We start from the raw sequence: 13,224 nt of genomic DNA on the forward strand, positions 1-13,224 counted from the left end.
TAAAAGTTACTTAGAACGTAAATTAGTTACTTTCCAAATCAAGTAATCAGTAATCTAAGTTACTTTTTCATAGTGACTATACCATCACTGATTATCAGTATATTTTAATCGGCTGTTTTATTATGAAAACATTTGTGGCTTATTTTACTATCTTTAAATCATGACAATTTTTCATTTTCATTTCAGGTTTTGTTCTACATTGTAAAGAGTATTTAAATTCTAAGAACATTTCTACTGTTTGGTTCAGACAACATAAATGGTGTCTTTTAGTGTCAGACATTTTAGGACATGGACACTATTGTCCAATTGTGGACATGTAACATTTCAGCATTTTGACAGCACTTATGGAATATGAGAATAATCTGCACCAAATAATTATTTCAGAACAAGATAATTGAGGTACGATTCTGTTTTTTTGTAGTATATGAAAGTTTTGATAATTATGAGGGCATTTCTGGATTTTAATGAATCGCTGTTATATGACTTTAGGATTATGGTAATATTTTAGCAAAAACAACTTTTTAAATCTGGAGTTTTCTAGATTCTGATATTTTGTAATTATGAGTATTGTTAAAACATGAGGGCAATTTAGTAAAATTATGAACAATGGTGAATAAGTACTTTTTTCATTATAGATATTTCACTGATATATGGTAATTTGAACATGAAAACATTTCTAGATTGTGTGAAGATTGTTGTTTTGTGACCACATGTCAATATGAACAAACATGAATCTCCGCGGCTCAAACTGAACCAGAGTAAACAATATAATCTGGGTAAATTAAGAGGCAGTGGGATTAGATCCACAGAGAGGAAGTTAAAGAGACACTTCTGCATTATGGGACGCCTGCGGGACGTTCAGAGTGACATGGGATGGGGACACACCTTGAGCAGGTCTTTGGGGAAGTCCTTCCCGTCGTTCAGTCCCTCCAGGTTGGAGATGAACTGGCTGCAGGACATCCTCTTCCCCACATTCTGCACAGACAAGAGGTCAGAGGTCGCTTCGCTTGCTACAGTCGCCTCTGCTCAGTTACAGCAGAAACCTTCAGACCCGCTGCTGTCTGTGGTCGTTGCCACAGCAACAGGACTCACTTCCTTAAACAGAGTAAAGGTCTGGAGCGGCAAACTTACAGACAGCATCTGATTCATATATAAACATTATTGTAAATAAATCAACATCAGAAGAATCTGTTTCAGAAATGTTAGTCGTAAAAACGTCACTGTGATTCATATTCATCAAAAATAATATACATTTTGTTTTTAAAAATAATGAAAAAATTCTGAGTTCTTCATAATAAATAACTCATTAATTTAACCAAATATGGAGTTCCATCCAATCCAAATGGTTAACGCGGGTTTACATAACACCAGTGGACGTCAATAGGTATAACAGGGAGATACCTGATGTATGTCCACAATGTACAGAGGAGTTCACTGTATGTGGTACTGTAGGATAATTATACTGTTTTGGAAAGAGGTAGAAGATGTAACTGAGAAAATAATTTCCAAACAAATAATTTTGGATCGAAAGCTGTTTGCTTTTGGACTGTACCCTGAAAAACATAATTATACTAAAAATGAACAAACATTTATAAACTTAAGTTTGCTCAATGGAAAAAGATGTATATCATTGTTCTGGAAAAAGACTCATGGAGCGACTGTAAACCAATGGCTGCAGCTGATGTTATCTGCCCTCCCTCTGGAAAAGATTACATATGTATTAAAGGGCAAACAGGATCTGTTTGAGCTCATCTGGAATCCCTTCATTATGCATGTCGAGGATCTGAACATCTCGGATGACGGTCCAAGTGACTGAAGAACCTGTAACTGCAGTTCCCAAAGGCAATTCTAGAGGACATACACTGTTGAATCTAACGTCTCAGTATAAAGATGATATGTGGAATATGTGATGGGAGCATTAGAACCAGGATTGTGAGAGGCGTTTTGTTGTCTTCTGTTTGTATTATATTTCGACCTGAACAAAACTACTGCTGCTGTCACACTTTGCAAAATGTTCAAGCTGTTTGTCTAACTGCTAAAATTCCAATAAAGATATTTTGGGAAAAAAAAAACATAAAGAAATGGAGTTCCTGTTGGGAAGCCAGTCATGTGACCACATCAGTAAACCCGATGAGGAAGATGAAGGAGACACTCACGTTTCCATGGAGATCAGTGTTCAACAGCATGACGGCGCAGGTCAGGGTGTGGACACTGCCTGAGAGAGAGCGAGAGAGAGGAGAGAGAGAGACAGAGAGAGAGCGAGAGCAAGAGAGAGGAGAGAGAGAGAGCGAGAGAGGAGAGAGAGCGAGAGAGGAGAGAGAGACAGAGAGACAGAGAGAGAGAGGGAGCGAGAGAGAGAGAGAGGAGAGAGAGAGAGAGACAGAGAGAGAGTGAGAGCAAGAGAGAGGACAGAGAGAGCGAGAGAGAGACAGAGAGAGAGAGGGAGCGAGAGAGAGAGAGAGGAGAGAGAGACAGAGAGACAGAGAGAGAGAGAGAGAGGGAGCGAGAGAGAGAGAGAGGAGAGAGAGACAGAGAGACAGAGAGAGAGTGAGAGCAAGAGAGAGGACAGAGAGAGCGAGAGAGAGACAGAGAGAGAGCAAGAGAGAGGGAGCGAGAGAGAGAGAGAGGAGAGAGAGAGAGAGACAGAGAGAGAGTGAGAGCAAGAGAGAGGACAGAGAGAGCGAGAGAGAGACAGAGAGAGAGCGAGAGAGAGGGAGCGAGAGAGAGAGAGAGGAGAGACAGAGAGAGCAAGAGAGAGAGAGAGAGAGAGACAGACAGAGAGAGAGAGGGAGCGAGAGAGAGAGGAGAGAGAGAGCGAGAGAGAGAGAGCGAGAGAGAGAGAATGGGTGAGAGAGAGAAAGAGAGTGTGAGAGAGAGAGTGAGTGAGAGAGAGACAGACAGAGAGACAGAGAGAGAGACAGAAAGAAAGAGAGAGAGAAAGAGAGAGAGAGGGAGCGAGAGAGAGAGAGAGCAAGAGAGAGAGAGACAGAGAGTGTGAGAGAGAGGGTGTGTGAGAGAGAGAGAAAAAGAGAGTGAGAGAAAAAGAGAGCGAGAGAAAAATTGAGTGTGTGAGAGAGAGACAGAAAGAAAGAGAGGGAGAGAATGGGTGAGAGAGAAAGAGAGTGAGACAGAGTGTGAGAGAGAGAGTGTGTGAGAGAGAGAGAAAAAGAGAGTGAGAGAAAGAGAGCGAGAGAAAAATTGAGAGTGAGAGAGAGAGAGAGAGAGAGAGAGCGAGAGAGACTGGTGAGACAGGCAGGTGTGGTTCAGGTGTGGTTCAGGTGTGGTTCAGGTGTGGTTCAGGTACCTTCAGTGGACAGTGTCTCGGGGTTACACTGCCTGTATCTCCTGGAGAAGTGAGCAAGGACTCTCTCTCTCTCCTGGGTTTCTCCCATCAGAGCAAACCGGGTCAGAAACGTCCTGAACCAGAACCAGAAGTCAGAGAGACACTGGATCAGAAATAGGGCTGAAACGATTCCTCGAATGATTCGACTACCTCGTTGTTAAAGTTCCTCGAGGAAGCCTCGTTAATTTATGTTTTATTGTTTAGCGCGTCGTGTTCCGGCCGTTGCGCGGAGCTCTGACTTCCGCCTGAGTTGTTGACGGAAGCTAAGTGCTAGTAGCATAATGTCCAGTTTTCAAGTTCGGCCCGCGGGCAGCTGCGCATTAGATTTCTAACTCAAGTGTAGCTTTACAGACGAACCGGAACATTTATTTCACATCATTCCGGTCTTAACAAATGTGTGGCAGAGCGCACCGTGGCGGCACGTAGCTGGGAGATGTTTCTGTGTGACGAACGAAGGTGTCAAATCCCGTCGCTAACATGAACACAAAGCTATAAATGTCTGGGCCTGGTTCATCTATTAAACTCACTGAAGATGAACACAGAAACTAAAAGCTGGATCACAGACATTTTTATAAGCGTATCTGTGAGCCTGGCTCTTTATTATTAAATTGAATAGAATTTCAGATTTTATCATTTTTCTTCAGGTTAGCTTTTTTAAGTGAACTTTTATTATTACAGGTTAATTTTCTAAACTACAGAAAAGTTATTGTTAGCTCAAATGGAAAATCTGGACTGATGTTGATATGCGATAGTAACTCTGTTAGATTTACCGACGTTTTACTTTATCTTTTTTACCCGATTACTAAAATATTCGTTAACAACAGCCCTACTCAGAACCAGAACCGTTCAATCAGAAACTGAGTCTGAGAGCAAACTGATTCACTGATTCAGTAATTGACCTTCCTGTTTAACCTCATCAGAAACCGGGCCAGAACTGGGCCTGGTACCGGACCCAGCACTGACCTGAGCGCCTGGTCGATGTTCATGCCACTGAAGTTGAAGTGCTCCAGGTACTCCTGCGCCACCATCTGGCTGAAGTCGTTACTGCAGGACAAGAACAGGAAGCTGGGTCATTCCAGAACCTCCGACTCAAACGCTCCGGTTCCGGACCAGGTTTGGACCCAGACTGACTTCTTGCTGAGGTGTGGCGCTACATCGGACTTGCGGAACCCGTCCAGAGCGTAGAGCCGCTTGGCGAGGCGCCGGGCCGCCTGCAGGTCCGGTTTCAGGCCGTTGGTCAGAACCTCCAGAACGTCCGGGTCGGGCTGGCCCGGGGGACGGTCCGCTGAACGCTCCCTGGAGACACGAGGACACACCGTCACTCAGCAGAACCAACAGAACCGCAGGCTGGGTCTGACCCGTCGCCATGGCAACACATCAAACAAACAGCTGCTGGATTGGTCTGGACCATTGGTACCGACCCAAACAGAACCTGCTTCTGTTCTAGAACCGGGCCAGAGGTTGGTCCATTTAGCACTCATCCTGTGGTTCTGACCCAGAACCGGTTCAGACAGGTCGGGCCTCCAGAACTGGGCTCAGGAGAGCCAAATCTGGACCTTATAGAACCAGAACCCTCCAGAACCAGCAGAACAGAACTTCTGCTTCTGGGTTTCAAGAGTCTGAAAGGTTCTGAATCCTTGGAAACCCAAAGCTGGCCCAAAGTTCTGATGAACCCTAACCTGGACCCACCGCTCGGCTGCAGGGCTGCCCCGGTCCTCCATGGTGCTGCTCTGGTCCAGCCCGGCTGCCAGTCGGACCTCTTGGTGCCACGGCAGCAAGTGAAGTCAGAAAGGGGGAAGTGGGTCAGCCGCAGTGTGGACCCGACCCGCTTCCTGTAACCGGGCCTAGCTTCCCTCCCACTGTCGCTATGGCAACCACACCACCAAACATCCCATGATGTCTGAGCTGCAGAGCTTGAATAATGCTGCTGACTGAACCGGCTAACCAGAACCATCTGTAGAACCTCCAGAACCTCAGCCTGGTTCCAGTCTGCAGTGTTTCCCTCCCAGAGGACAGGAAGTTTCCTGGAGGAATCCGGATGTTTCCGTCTGCAGCTCCTTCCTGCTGGAGAGAAACATCCAGAGCAGGAAGCTCCTCGCTAACGTCATGACAACATTCAGTCCTCCACCCTCTGAACCCGAACCGGCACCTGAATCTGAACTGGCAAATCACAAAGCCATTAATACTCATTATTACTGGATTGGCCATCACCTATTAGCCGCTACCGTTAGCCTATTAGCCGCTACAGTTAGACTATTAGCCGCTACCGTTAGCCTATTAGCCGCTACAGTTAGCCTATTAGCCGCTACAGTTAGCCTATTAGCCGCTACAGTTAGCCTATTAGCCGCTACAGTTAGCCTATTAGCCGCTACAGTTAGCCTATTAGCCGCTACAGTTAGCCTATTAGCCGCTACCGTTAGCCTATTAGCCACTACAGTTAGCCTATTAGCCGCTACAGCTAGCGATGCGCTCCTTACACTGACTCGTGTCAGTAAACCCAAACTGTTCCAATGCAGGATGAGCTGGAATCTATCTTTACATGGTCTAATCGCCCTCTTTTCCTGCCTGAATTCTATTAATTAAAGCTGAGAGAATAGTTGAAGCTTTGATATGTAAAACATATTTTCTCCCTGGAAATGAATCTATAAACAGTTTGGTTTCTGTCAGTTCTGTCAAAATGGAGGACAGGGCTAAGAATTTCTCCTTTATATTGGTCAATAATTTAATTGTAAATAATACATGCTGTTAATTACTTTGTTAAAATTTAGCAAAGTATTTCTTCCTATTTTGAAGATTGATGATTTACATTCTACAAGTTTTAAAAGTTACAGTGGCTGCAGTGCGCCAACGCAAAGGGAAAGTAACGCTGATAAACAGGCGTAAAACAACGTTAAACCGCTTTTATTCTGCTATTTCTCGCTCTCCGTGTCGCTTTATGTTACATGCAGACCTGTTGCCATGGCGACCAACAGACGGCAGCTCCGCTAGCCCACCGAGTGGCGGTTAGCTTCAGTGCATCAGGAGAAATCGAAACAAAAACATTTCTCAAACAGAACCTTCAGTCTGTTACAGTTTTGTGCTGTTTGAATTTTTAGGCTCGATATTTTTTTTACAGTCATTATAAGCAGAACACAGCGGTTAATTTAAACAGTTGCTGTACTGATGACCTGTCAGAGTGTAGGTGTGTGTCGACTTATTTTAGTGCTAATTGAACCGAAAAACAGCAAACTGCAGCACAGGTATGCTAGCTTTCTAAAGTCAAGCTAGCATAACTGACTCCCATTTTCTCAATCTTTATTTTAAATCAAAACTTTTGTGAAACGTGACACTCTTGGACCTTGTATAGTTGTTGTAGTGTTGACAATTAATAAAATATTGACTTATTTCTCATATTTATTTACCTGATTGTCATTTTCCCAACCGCAGATATTCCCGACCGTGGTGCCACATAGCAGTGGCACCACAGTCCCTGTGAGACTGATCTGAGTACAACCCCTGGCAAAAAGTATGGAATCACCAGTGTTGGATGAGCAGTCATTCAGACATTTCATGCTGTAAAACAAACTCGGATCAAAAACATGACACAATATTAAGGTCATTCCAAAGTGCAACTTGTTGGCTTTCAGGAACACTCAAAGAAATGAAGAGAAAACATTGTGGAAGTGAGTGAATGATACTTTTATTGACCAAACACAGGGAAATAAATATGGAATCACTCAATTCTGAGGAAAAAAGTATGGAATCATGAAAAACACATAAACAAAAGACCATTCAAAATACATCACTAGTATTTAGTTGCACCATCTTTGGCTTTTATAACAGCTTTTAGTCTCTGAGGCATGGACTTGATGAGGGACAAACAGTATTTGGTGCCTACTCTCTTTGATAGCAGTTGCCAGATCAGCTTTGCAGGTTGGAGCCTTCTTGTGGAACATTTTTTTCAATCTCCACCACAGGTTTTCTATTGGGTTGAGATCTGGACTATTTGCAGGCCATGACATCGACTGAATGTGTCTTTCTTCAAGGAATGCCTTCACTGTTTTTGCCCTATGGCACGATGCATTGTCATCTTGGAAAATCATTTCATCATCTCCAAACATCTGTTCAATTGAAGGGATGAGAAAACTGTCCAAAATGTCAATGTAAACTTGTGCATTGATAGAAGAATTAACCACAGTCATCTCCCCAGTGCCTTTGCCTGACATGCAGCCCCATATCATCAAGGACTGTGGAAATTTGGTTGTTTTCTTCAGGCAGGCCTCTTCATAAATCTCACTGGAACGGCACCAAACAAAAGTTCCAGCATCATCACCTTGTCCAATGCAGATTCTTGACTCATCACTGAAGACAACTTTCATCCAGTCATCCACAGTCCATGATTGCCTCTCCTTAGCCCATTGGAGTCTCGTTCTTTTATGTTTAGGTGTCAATGCTGGTTTTCATTTAGCTTTCCTGTATTGAAATCCCACCTCCTTTAGGCGATTTCTTACGGTTCGGTCACATACATTGACTCCAGCTTCCTCCCATTTATGCTTCATCTGTTTAGTTGTACTTTTTTGGTTTTCAAGACAAATGACCTTTAGTTGTTTGTCTTGACGCTTTAATGTCTTTCTTGGTCTACCAGTACGCTTGGCTTTAACAACCATTCCATGCTGTTTGTGTTTGGACCATATCTTGGATACAGCTGACTGTGAACAGCCCACATCTTTAGCAACCATGCGTGAAGGGTTACCTTCTTCAAGAAGTTTCACAATCCTCTCTTTTGTTTCAAGGGACATTTCTCTTGTTGGAGTCATGGTTCTCGCCACTCCACTTCGTCCAGCAGCCCTCCAAGGTGTCATGACTGCAGGTGTTTTTAACTGCACACTAACGGGCACATCTAATCTGGGGCAGGTGTCCATTTAGGGAAAGGAAATAGACTGGGTGTGTCCTTTTTTCTACCTCCAATTTGAGTGATTCCATACTTTTTTCCTCAGAATTGAGTGATTCCATATTTATTTCCCTGTGTTTGGTCAATAAAAGTATCATTCACTGACTTCCACAATGTTTTCTCTTCATTTCTTTGAGTGTTCCTGAAAGCCAACAAGTTGCACTTTGGAACGACCTTAATATTGTGTCATGTTTTTGATCCGAGTTTGTTTTACAGCATGAAATGTCTGAATGACTGCTCATCCAACACTGGTGATTCCATACTTTTTGCCAGGGGTTGTATATTTATCTCTGTGAATGCTGAATATTTACATCTCACTCTGATCGAGTTCTGGCAGCGATTAGTTCTGTCTGCACCACTAGCCAATCACAGGCAGGTCTGTTTCATCCAATCAGAGTAAGCCTCACAAATCCTGCATTCAATTGGATAAAATAACAACCAATCACATTCCGGGAAGCAAAACATGACTAAAAGAAACACATGAAAGCTTCATACTAGAAATAATGGAGTTTACATATTTAATAAAGCAAATATTTTCTCATTCATTTCCAGTTTTCCACCAGCTGATTACTGAATTAGGATTTAACTGAACAGCAAAACATTGAAATTTGATTGATGTGTTTTTTCTTCTTTAAGACGACAAACACATTTTATCTCAGCATATTTTCAAATTTGATGTCAACCTGTAACATTTTGTAACATAAAAACCAAATGGACCGCTAACGGACCAACCTAGTTAGCATGCTACCGCCAGGCTAAGCTAGTTTTCTGGGAGAAACTGCATCAGATTCTTTGACCGGTTCTATTCAGATCTCTGTTGGATCTGAACCATCAGAACCGTCCCGACCAATAAACCCACAGCTCCAATCCTAAAGCTAGCCCAGCTACCAGAACCAGAACCATTCCGACTCCACACACAACTGCAGAGCATTTAAAGGGTTAATGCAGCTAAACATGTAGAAACATTTTCTCCAATCTGAAGAGTTCTTAGGAGGAGCAGTACCGACCCAAAATACCTCTGGTTCTGCTCAGTTCAGTTTCAGGTTATGTTTAATTAGAGGCAAATATAAGCAGAGTGAGACATCTGTCGTGTTGAACTGCTTTGGTTTCTAAACCAACAAACCAAACCAGAGCAGAGTTCTGCCATCTGAACCAGAACCGAACCAGAACCTGACCGGGACAGAAAGCTGGGACCAAACAGAACCCAGACAGAGAGGAGTCAGAGCTACGGTTCTACCATCTGGATCAGAACCCGACCAGAACCAAACCCAGACAGAGAGGAGTCAGAGCTACGGTTCTGTCCAGGGTGTGTCAGTCCAACTGAAACCACAACAGAACCGCTGACAGAACCAGAATCAGCTGTGACCGATGGACTCTCTGTTGAACCTGGCTGACTCGGTTCTGATCCGGCTGGAATCCTCAGAACCTCAGAGGATCCAGCTTGTATCCGAGCCATAAAGAACTAACCGGATCCGATCCGGTTTCAGCTTGCTGTACCTAATAAAGTGGCCGGTGAATAGACATCTCAGAATGGGTCAGAACCAGCCCAAACCTGGTTCTGACCCATCTCAGGAGTTCTGGGTCCAAACCGGGCCGACCTGCAGATCCTGAGCTTCCTGATCCCATCAGAACCGGTCCGGAGGCTCACCTGTACACGGCCGGGTAAGGCAGCAGGTACCGGTCCTCCAGAGCCCCGCCCCCCCAGCACAGCAGGTAGGTCGCCATGACGACCAGGCCCCGCCCACAGTCCCAGCTCAGCAGCCAATCAGACAGCCTCGGCGCCTCTGAGGCATGATAACATCATCCTGGTACGACATCATCTCCTTTTCTTCTTCTGCGGCTCATAAAGCCACGGCGTTCCCTCAGCTTCCCAGTGTTCCCAGTCCTCTCCCAGTCCGATCCCCCTGGTTTCCCTCGGAGGTATGAGCTTCCTCCCGGGCCGACCCGAACGCTCCTCCTCCTCCTCTTCCTTCTCCTCCTCCTGCTCCTCCTCCTCCTCCTCCTGCTCCTCCTCCTCCTCTTCCTCTCTTTGTCTCCTCTTCCCTTCCTGGAAGTTTCTGTCTGTGACTCGCTGAACTTCTGCTTCAGAACAAATCCTGGACAGAACTGGGCCCTGAACCCAGCAGAACCTGACCCAGGTGGAAACATCAATGAGAGGAGGTCAGAGGTCACAGATGCTAGAGATCAACATGAATGGCAGCGTGGAGGAGGAGGAGGAGGAAGATTTCTGTTTTCTGACAGGAGTGGGAGGTCTTTCTCTCCGTCCCGTCTCTGAGATTCAGTCTGGATGAACTCATGAGGAATTTCCCTCCAAACCCGGATAAATGGACATGAACGTGTGTGTGTGTGTGTGTGTGTGTGTGTGTGTGTGTGTGTGTGTGTGTGTGTGTGTTTGTAATACTTTGTGGAACCGAAGCCTGATTGTGGGTCAAGGGTCAGATTTAGGGGTCAGGTGTGAATTGAGTTTTGGATAAGAGAAGGTTTAGGCTGTAGAAATGAATGGAAGTCAATGCAAAGTCCCCACAGCGATAGCCATGCAAACGTGTGTGTGTGTCAGCTTGCAGTCTAAAAAGTTCTGAGCTTCAAAGAGCCAATCTGGATCGAATTCATCCCACATTCCCAGGAAACCAGAGCTGGGAGTGTCCACTGTGTGTGTGTGTGTGTGTGTGTGTCTGAGCAGCAGCTGCTGTTGCTGTTTGGCTGCTCTCCTGGTTTGCATTCCTCCGGCTCTGTGGTTCTGACCCATTTCCTGGTGCAGACAGTAAAGCCCAGCTCTGTTCGGGTCGGTTCGGTGAAGCCCGGCTCTGTTTGGGTCGGTTCTGGCGGTCTACACCCAGCAGGATGAGATCAGGAGGAAGGCCGATCCTTCCCTCCAATGAGAGTTCAGGAAGTAAACACTCAGAACAGGAAACAGGAAATTGGAAGATATTTTCGGCCCAAGAAGAAGAAACCTTCACTAAAAACTGAGACAGACTGAACCAGGGAAAGGTCAAGAGGTCATCTGAGACCAAGCTGCAACGTCCTGGTATGAAAAGCTGCTGGACTGAAGGATCGGTTCTGGAGGGAAACAAAGCAGCGGACCCGACCCAGATGTTCTGGGTGTTAGGGGCTGGACCCATCGGATGGTTCTGGTGGTCATGTGACCCTGCAGGTGTCAGAACCAGCTGAGGAGTCGTGACAGATCTTCTCCTCTCTGTTTTCCCATCTGTGGTGACTCAACGTTGCCATGGCGACAGGCTGAAACGGGCCTCCAGGTGCGGCTGACAGCAGGACGGCAGGAATGGGTCGGCTCAGAACTACGGGTCGGACCGGCGCTGAGCCTGCTGCAGATACTCCAGCTGGTGATGATTCAGGAGATGAACGGAGATCCACAGAGATTCATGAAGACCACAGAACCGGCTGCTCCGGACGGTCCAACCGGGCCGAGGTCCGGCCAGTCCGGCCAGGCCGAGGTCCGGCTGGTCCCGTTGGCCCCTCTGGATCTGCATCAGGATTTTAATTTTTGCTTTCGTGACATCTCCAGCTCTAGTTTCCATCTCGGAACAGAAAATTCCCGGCGGTCGGGAATCGAACCCGGTCCGCTCCGTCTGGACGGTTCGCTCCCCGCCGAGCCGCCAGGCTCACACAGTTTCTGTCTGTACCAGGCAATAAAAGATGCTGAACATTATTATTAACATTATTCCTATAATCGCATAATCAGGCCGATGCAGTGAAGCGGTCGGTGATGGACCCAAACGGGTCTGCAGGGTTCTGAGTTCTGATCGGATCCGTTCTGGTTTCCGAGTTTGTTCTGATCTTAAGAGACTGATTGGGATTTCTGCAGCAGCTGGTTCTGTTTGACCTATTGTCTAATCTGAATGGGTTCTGATGGTTCTGATCAGAACCAGTCAACACGACCAGAACCGCTTGGAGGTGCTGCCCCCCTGTGGCCACTTGAAAGTACTGCAGAAGGCCCTACAGTCAGAAGGTCCAGAAACAGAATCTCTGCTAAAACCTGACCTGCAGAACTCAGAACAGAACCAGCCAGCAGAACCCGTCACTAGCAGGCGTCGGGATCAGAACCTTTGGGTCGGACTCACCTGCTGTGCAGCGCTGGCACCGACGTCGCCTTCCTGAAGCTGTCTCTGACGATGGAGCGCCGCCAGGTGTCCTTCTCAGACTGGGACCGGACCGGGGGGCCCGGGCCGGCGCCGAGGGCCGTGTCGGAGGACGACTCGGGCCGGGTCAGCGGAGCGAAGCTCAGCTCCAGGATCTGCTTGGCGCTCTCACAGATCTGGCTCTGGACAGAGAAACGGGTCAGTGGCGGCCCGGTGCCACACGGCGGGCCCTCCAGAACCGGCCTACCTGTATCTCGGGGGTGAGTGTGGGCAGGTCGAAGGTGAAGACGGAGGTGGATCCGGAGGTGAGCAGGTCCACGCTGTCCAGGCTGCTGTAGGACGTCCCCTTGGCGCGGTGCGACTCCATGATGTTCTCGAAGTGGCGGCTGAACGAATCCAGCTGGCTCTCTGACGGTCGCCGGGCGATGCCCGCCGCCACCGGCAGCTTCAGGTCGCCGTGGGCCTCAGACGGCGGCGCCGTGGGTCTGGAGGAGGAGACGGGTCAGACCTGAGGGGTGGTTACCATGGAAACCAGAGGCGGACGCCCTCACCCCTTCAGCAGCAGACTGAGGACCTCGTCTTCCTCTCTGGCAGCACGCTGCCGCTGGCGGTCGCCCTGCATGCGGACGCTGGCCCAGCTGGCCACGCCCTCCTCCTCCTCCTCATCTTCCTCGTCCTCCTCCACCTGGCCGTTCTGCTCCCTGCGGCCCGTCGGGTCGAACCTGGACGACCCGTCCTCCGGGCTGAAGCAGGACCTTCCCAGAACGCTGCGGCTGAAACCCAGATCGGCCTCTTCGGCGGCCTCGGCCTCCGCTCGCATCACCTGCAGGGGGCGGGGCGAGTATCACATCGAT

At 47.3% G+C, this 13,224-nt stretch overlaps 1 protein-coding gene across 2 annotated transcripts in view; it reads right to left on the reverse strand.

Moving 5' to 3' along the window:
• psda (pleckstrin and Sec7 domain containing a) overlaps positions 1 to 13,224 on the reverse strand; it is a 40,239-nt gene that overhangs the window by 18,922 nt on the left and 8,093 nt on the right. For both annotated transcript variants that reach the window (XM_088013355.1, XM_014967857.2), the window contains 8 exons: positions 12,922 to 13,193; positions 12,618 to 12,855; positions 12,353 to 12,552; positions 4,475 to 4,639; positions 4,307 to 4,387; positions 3,305 to 3,417; positions 2,157 to 2,215; positions 886 to 975 (listed from right to left, as the gene is read on the reverse strand). In XM_088013355.1, coding sequence (XP_087869481.1) covers positions 886 to 975; positions 2,157 to 2,215; positions 3,305 to 3,417; positions 4,307 to 4,387; positions 4,475 to 4,639; positions 12,353 to 12,552; positions 12,618 to 12,855; positions 12,922 to 13,193 — 1,218 coding nt within the window. The remainder of the gene's footprint in view (positions 1 to 885; positions 976 to 2,156; positions 2,216 to 3,304; positions 3,418 to 4,306; positions 4,388 to 4,474; positions 4,640 to 12,352; positions 12,553 to 12,617; positions 12,856 to 12,921; positions 13,194 to 13,224) is intronic.

The sequence above is a fragment of the Poecilia mexicana genome, unplaced genomic scaffold (assembly GCF_051168715.1).
Source record: "Poecilia mexicana isolate PSO_F unplaced genomic scaffold, ASM5116871v1 scaffold_15, whole genome shotgun sequence".
NCBI classification, from domain to species: Eukaryota; Metazoa; Chordata; class Actinopteri; order Cyprinodontiformes; family Poeciliidae; genus Poecilia; species Poecilia mexicana.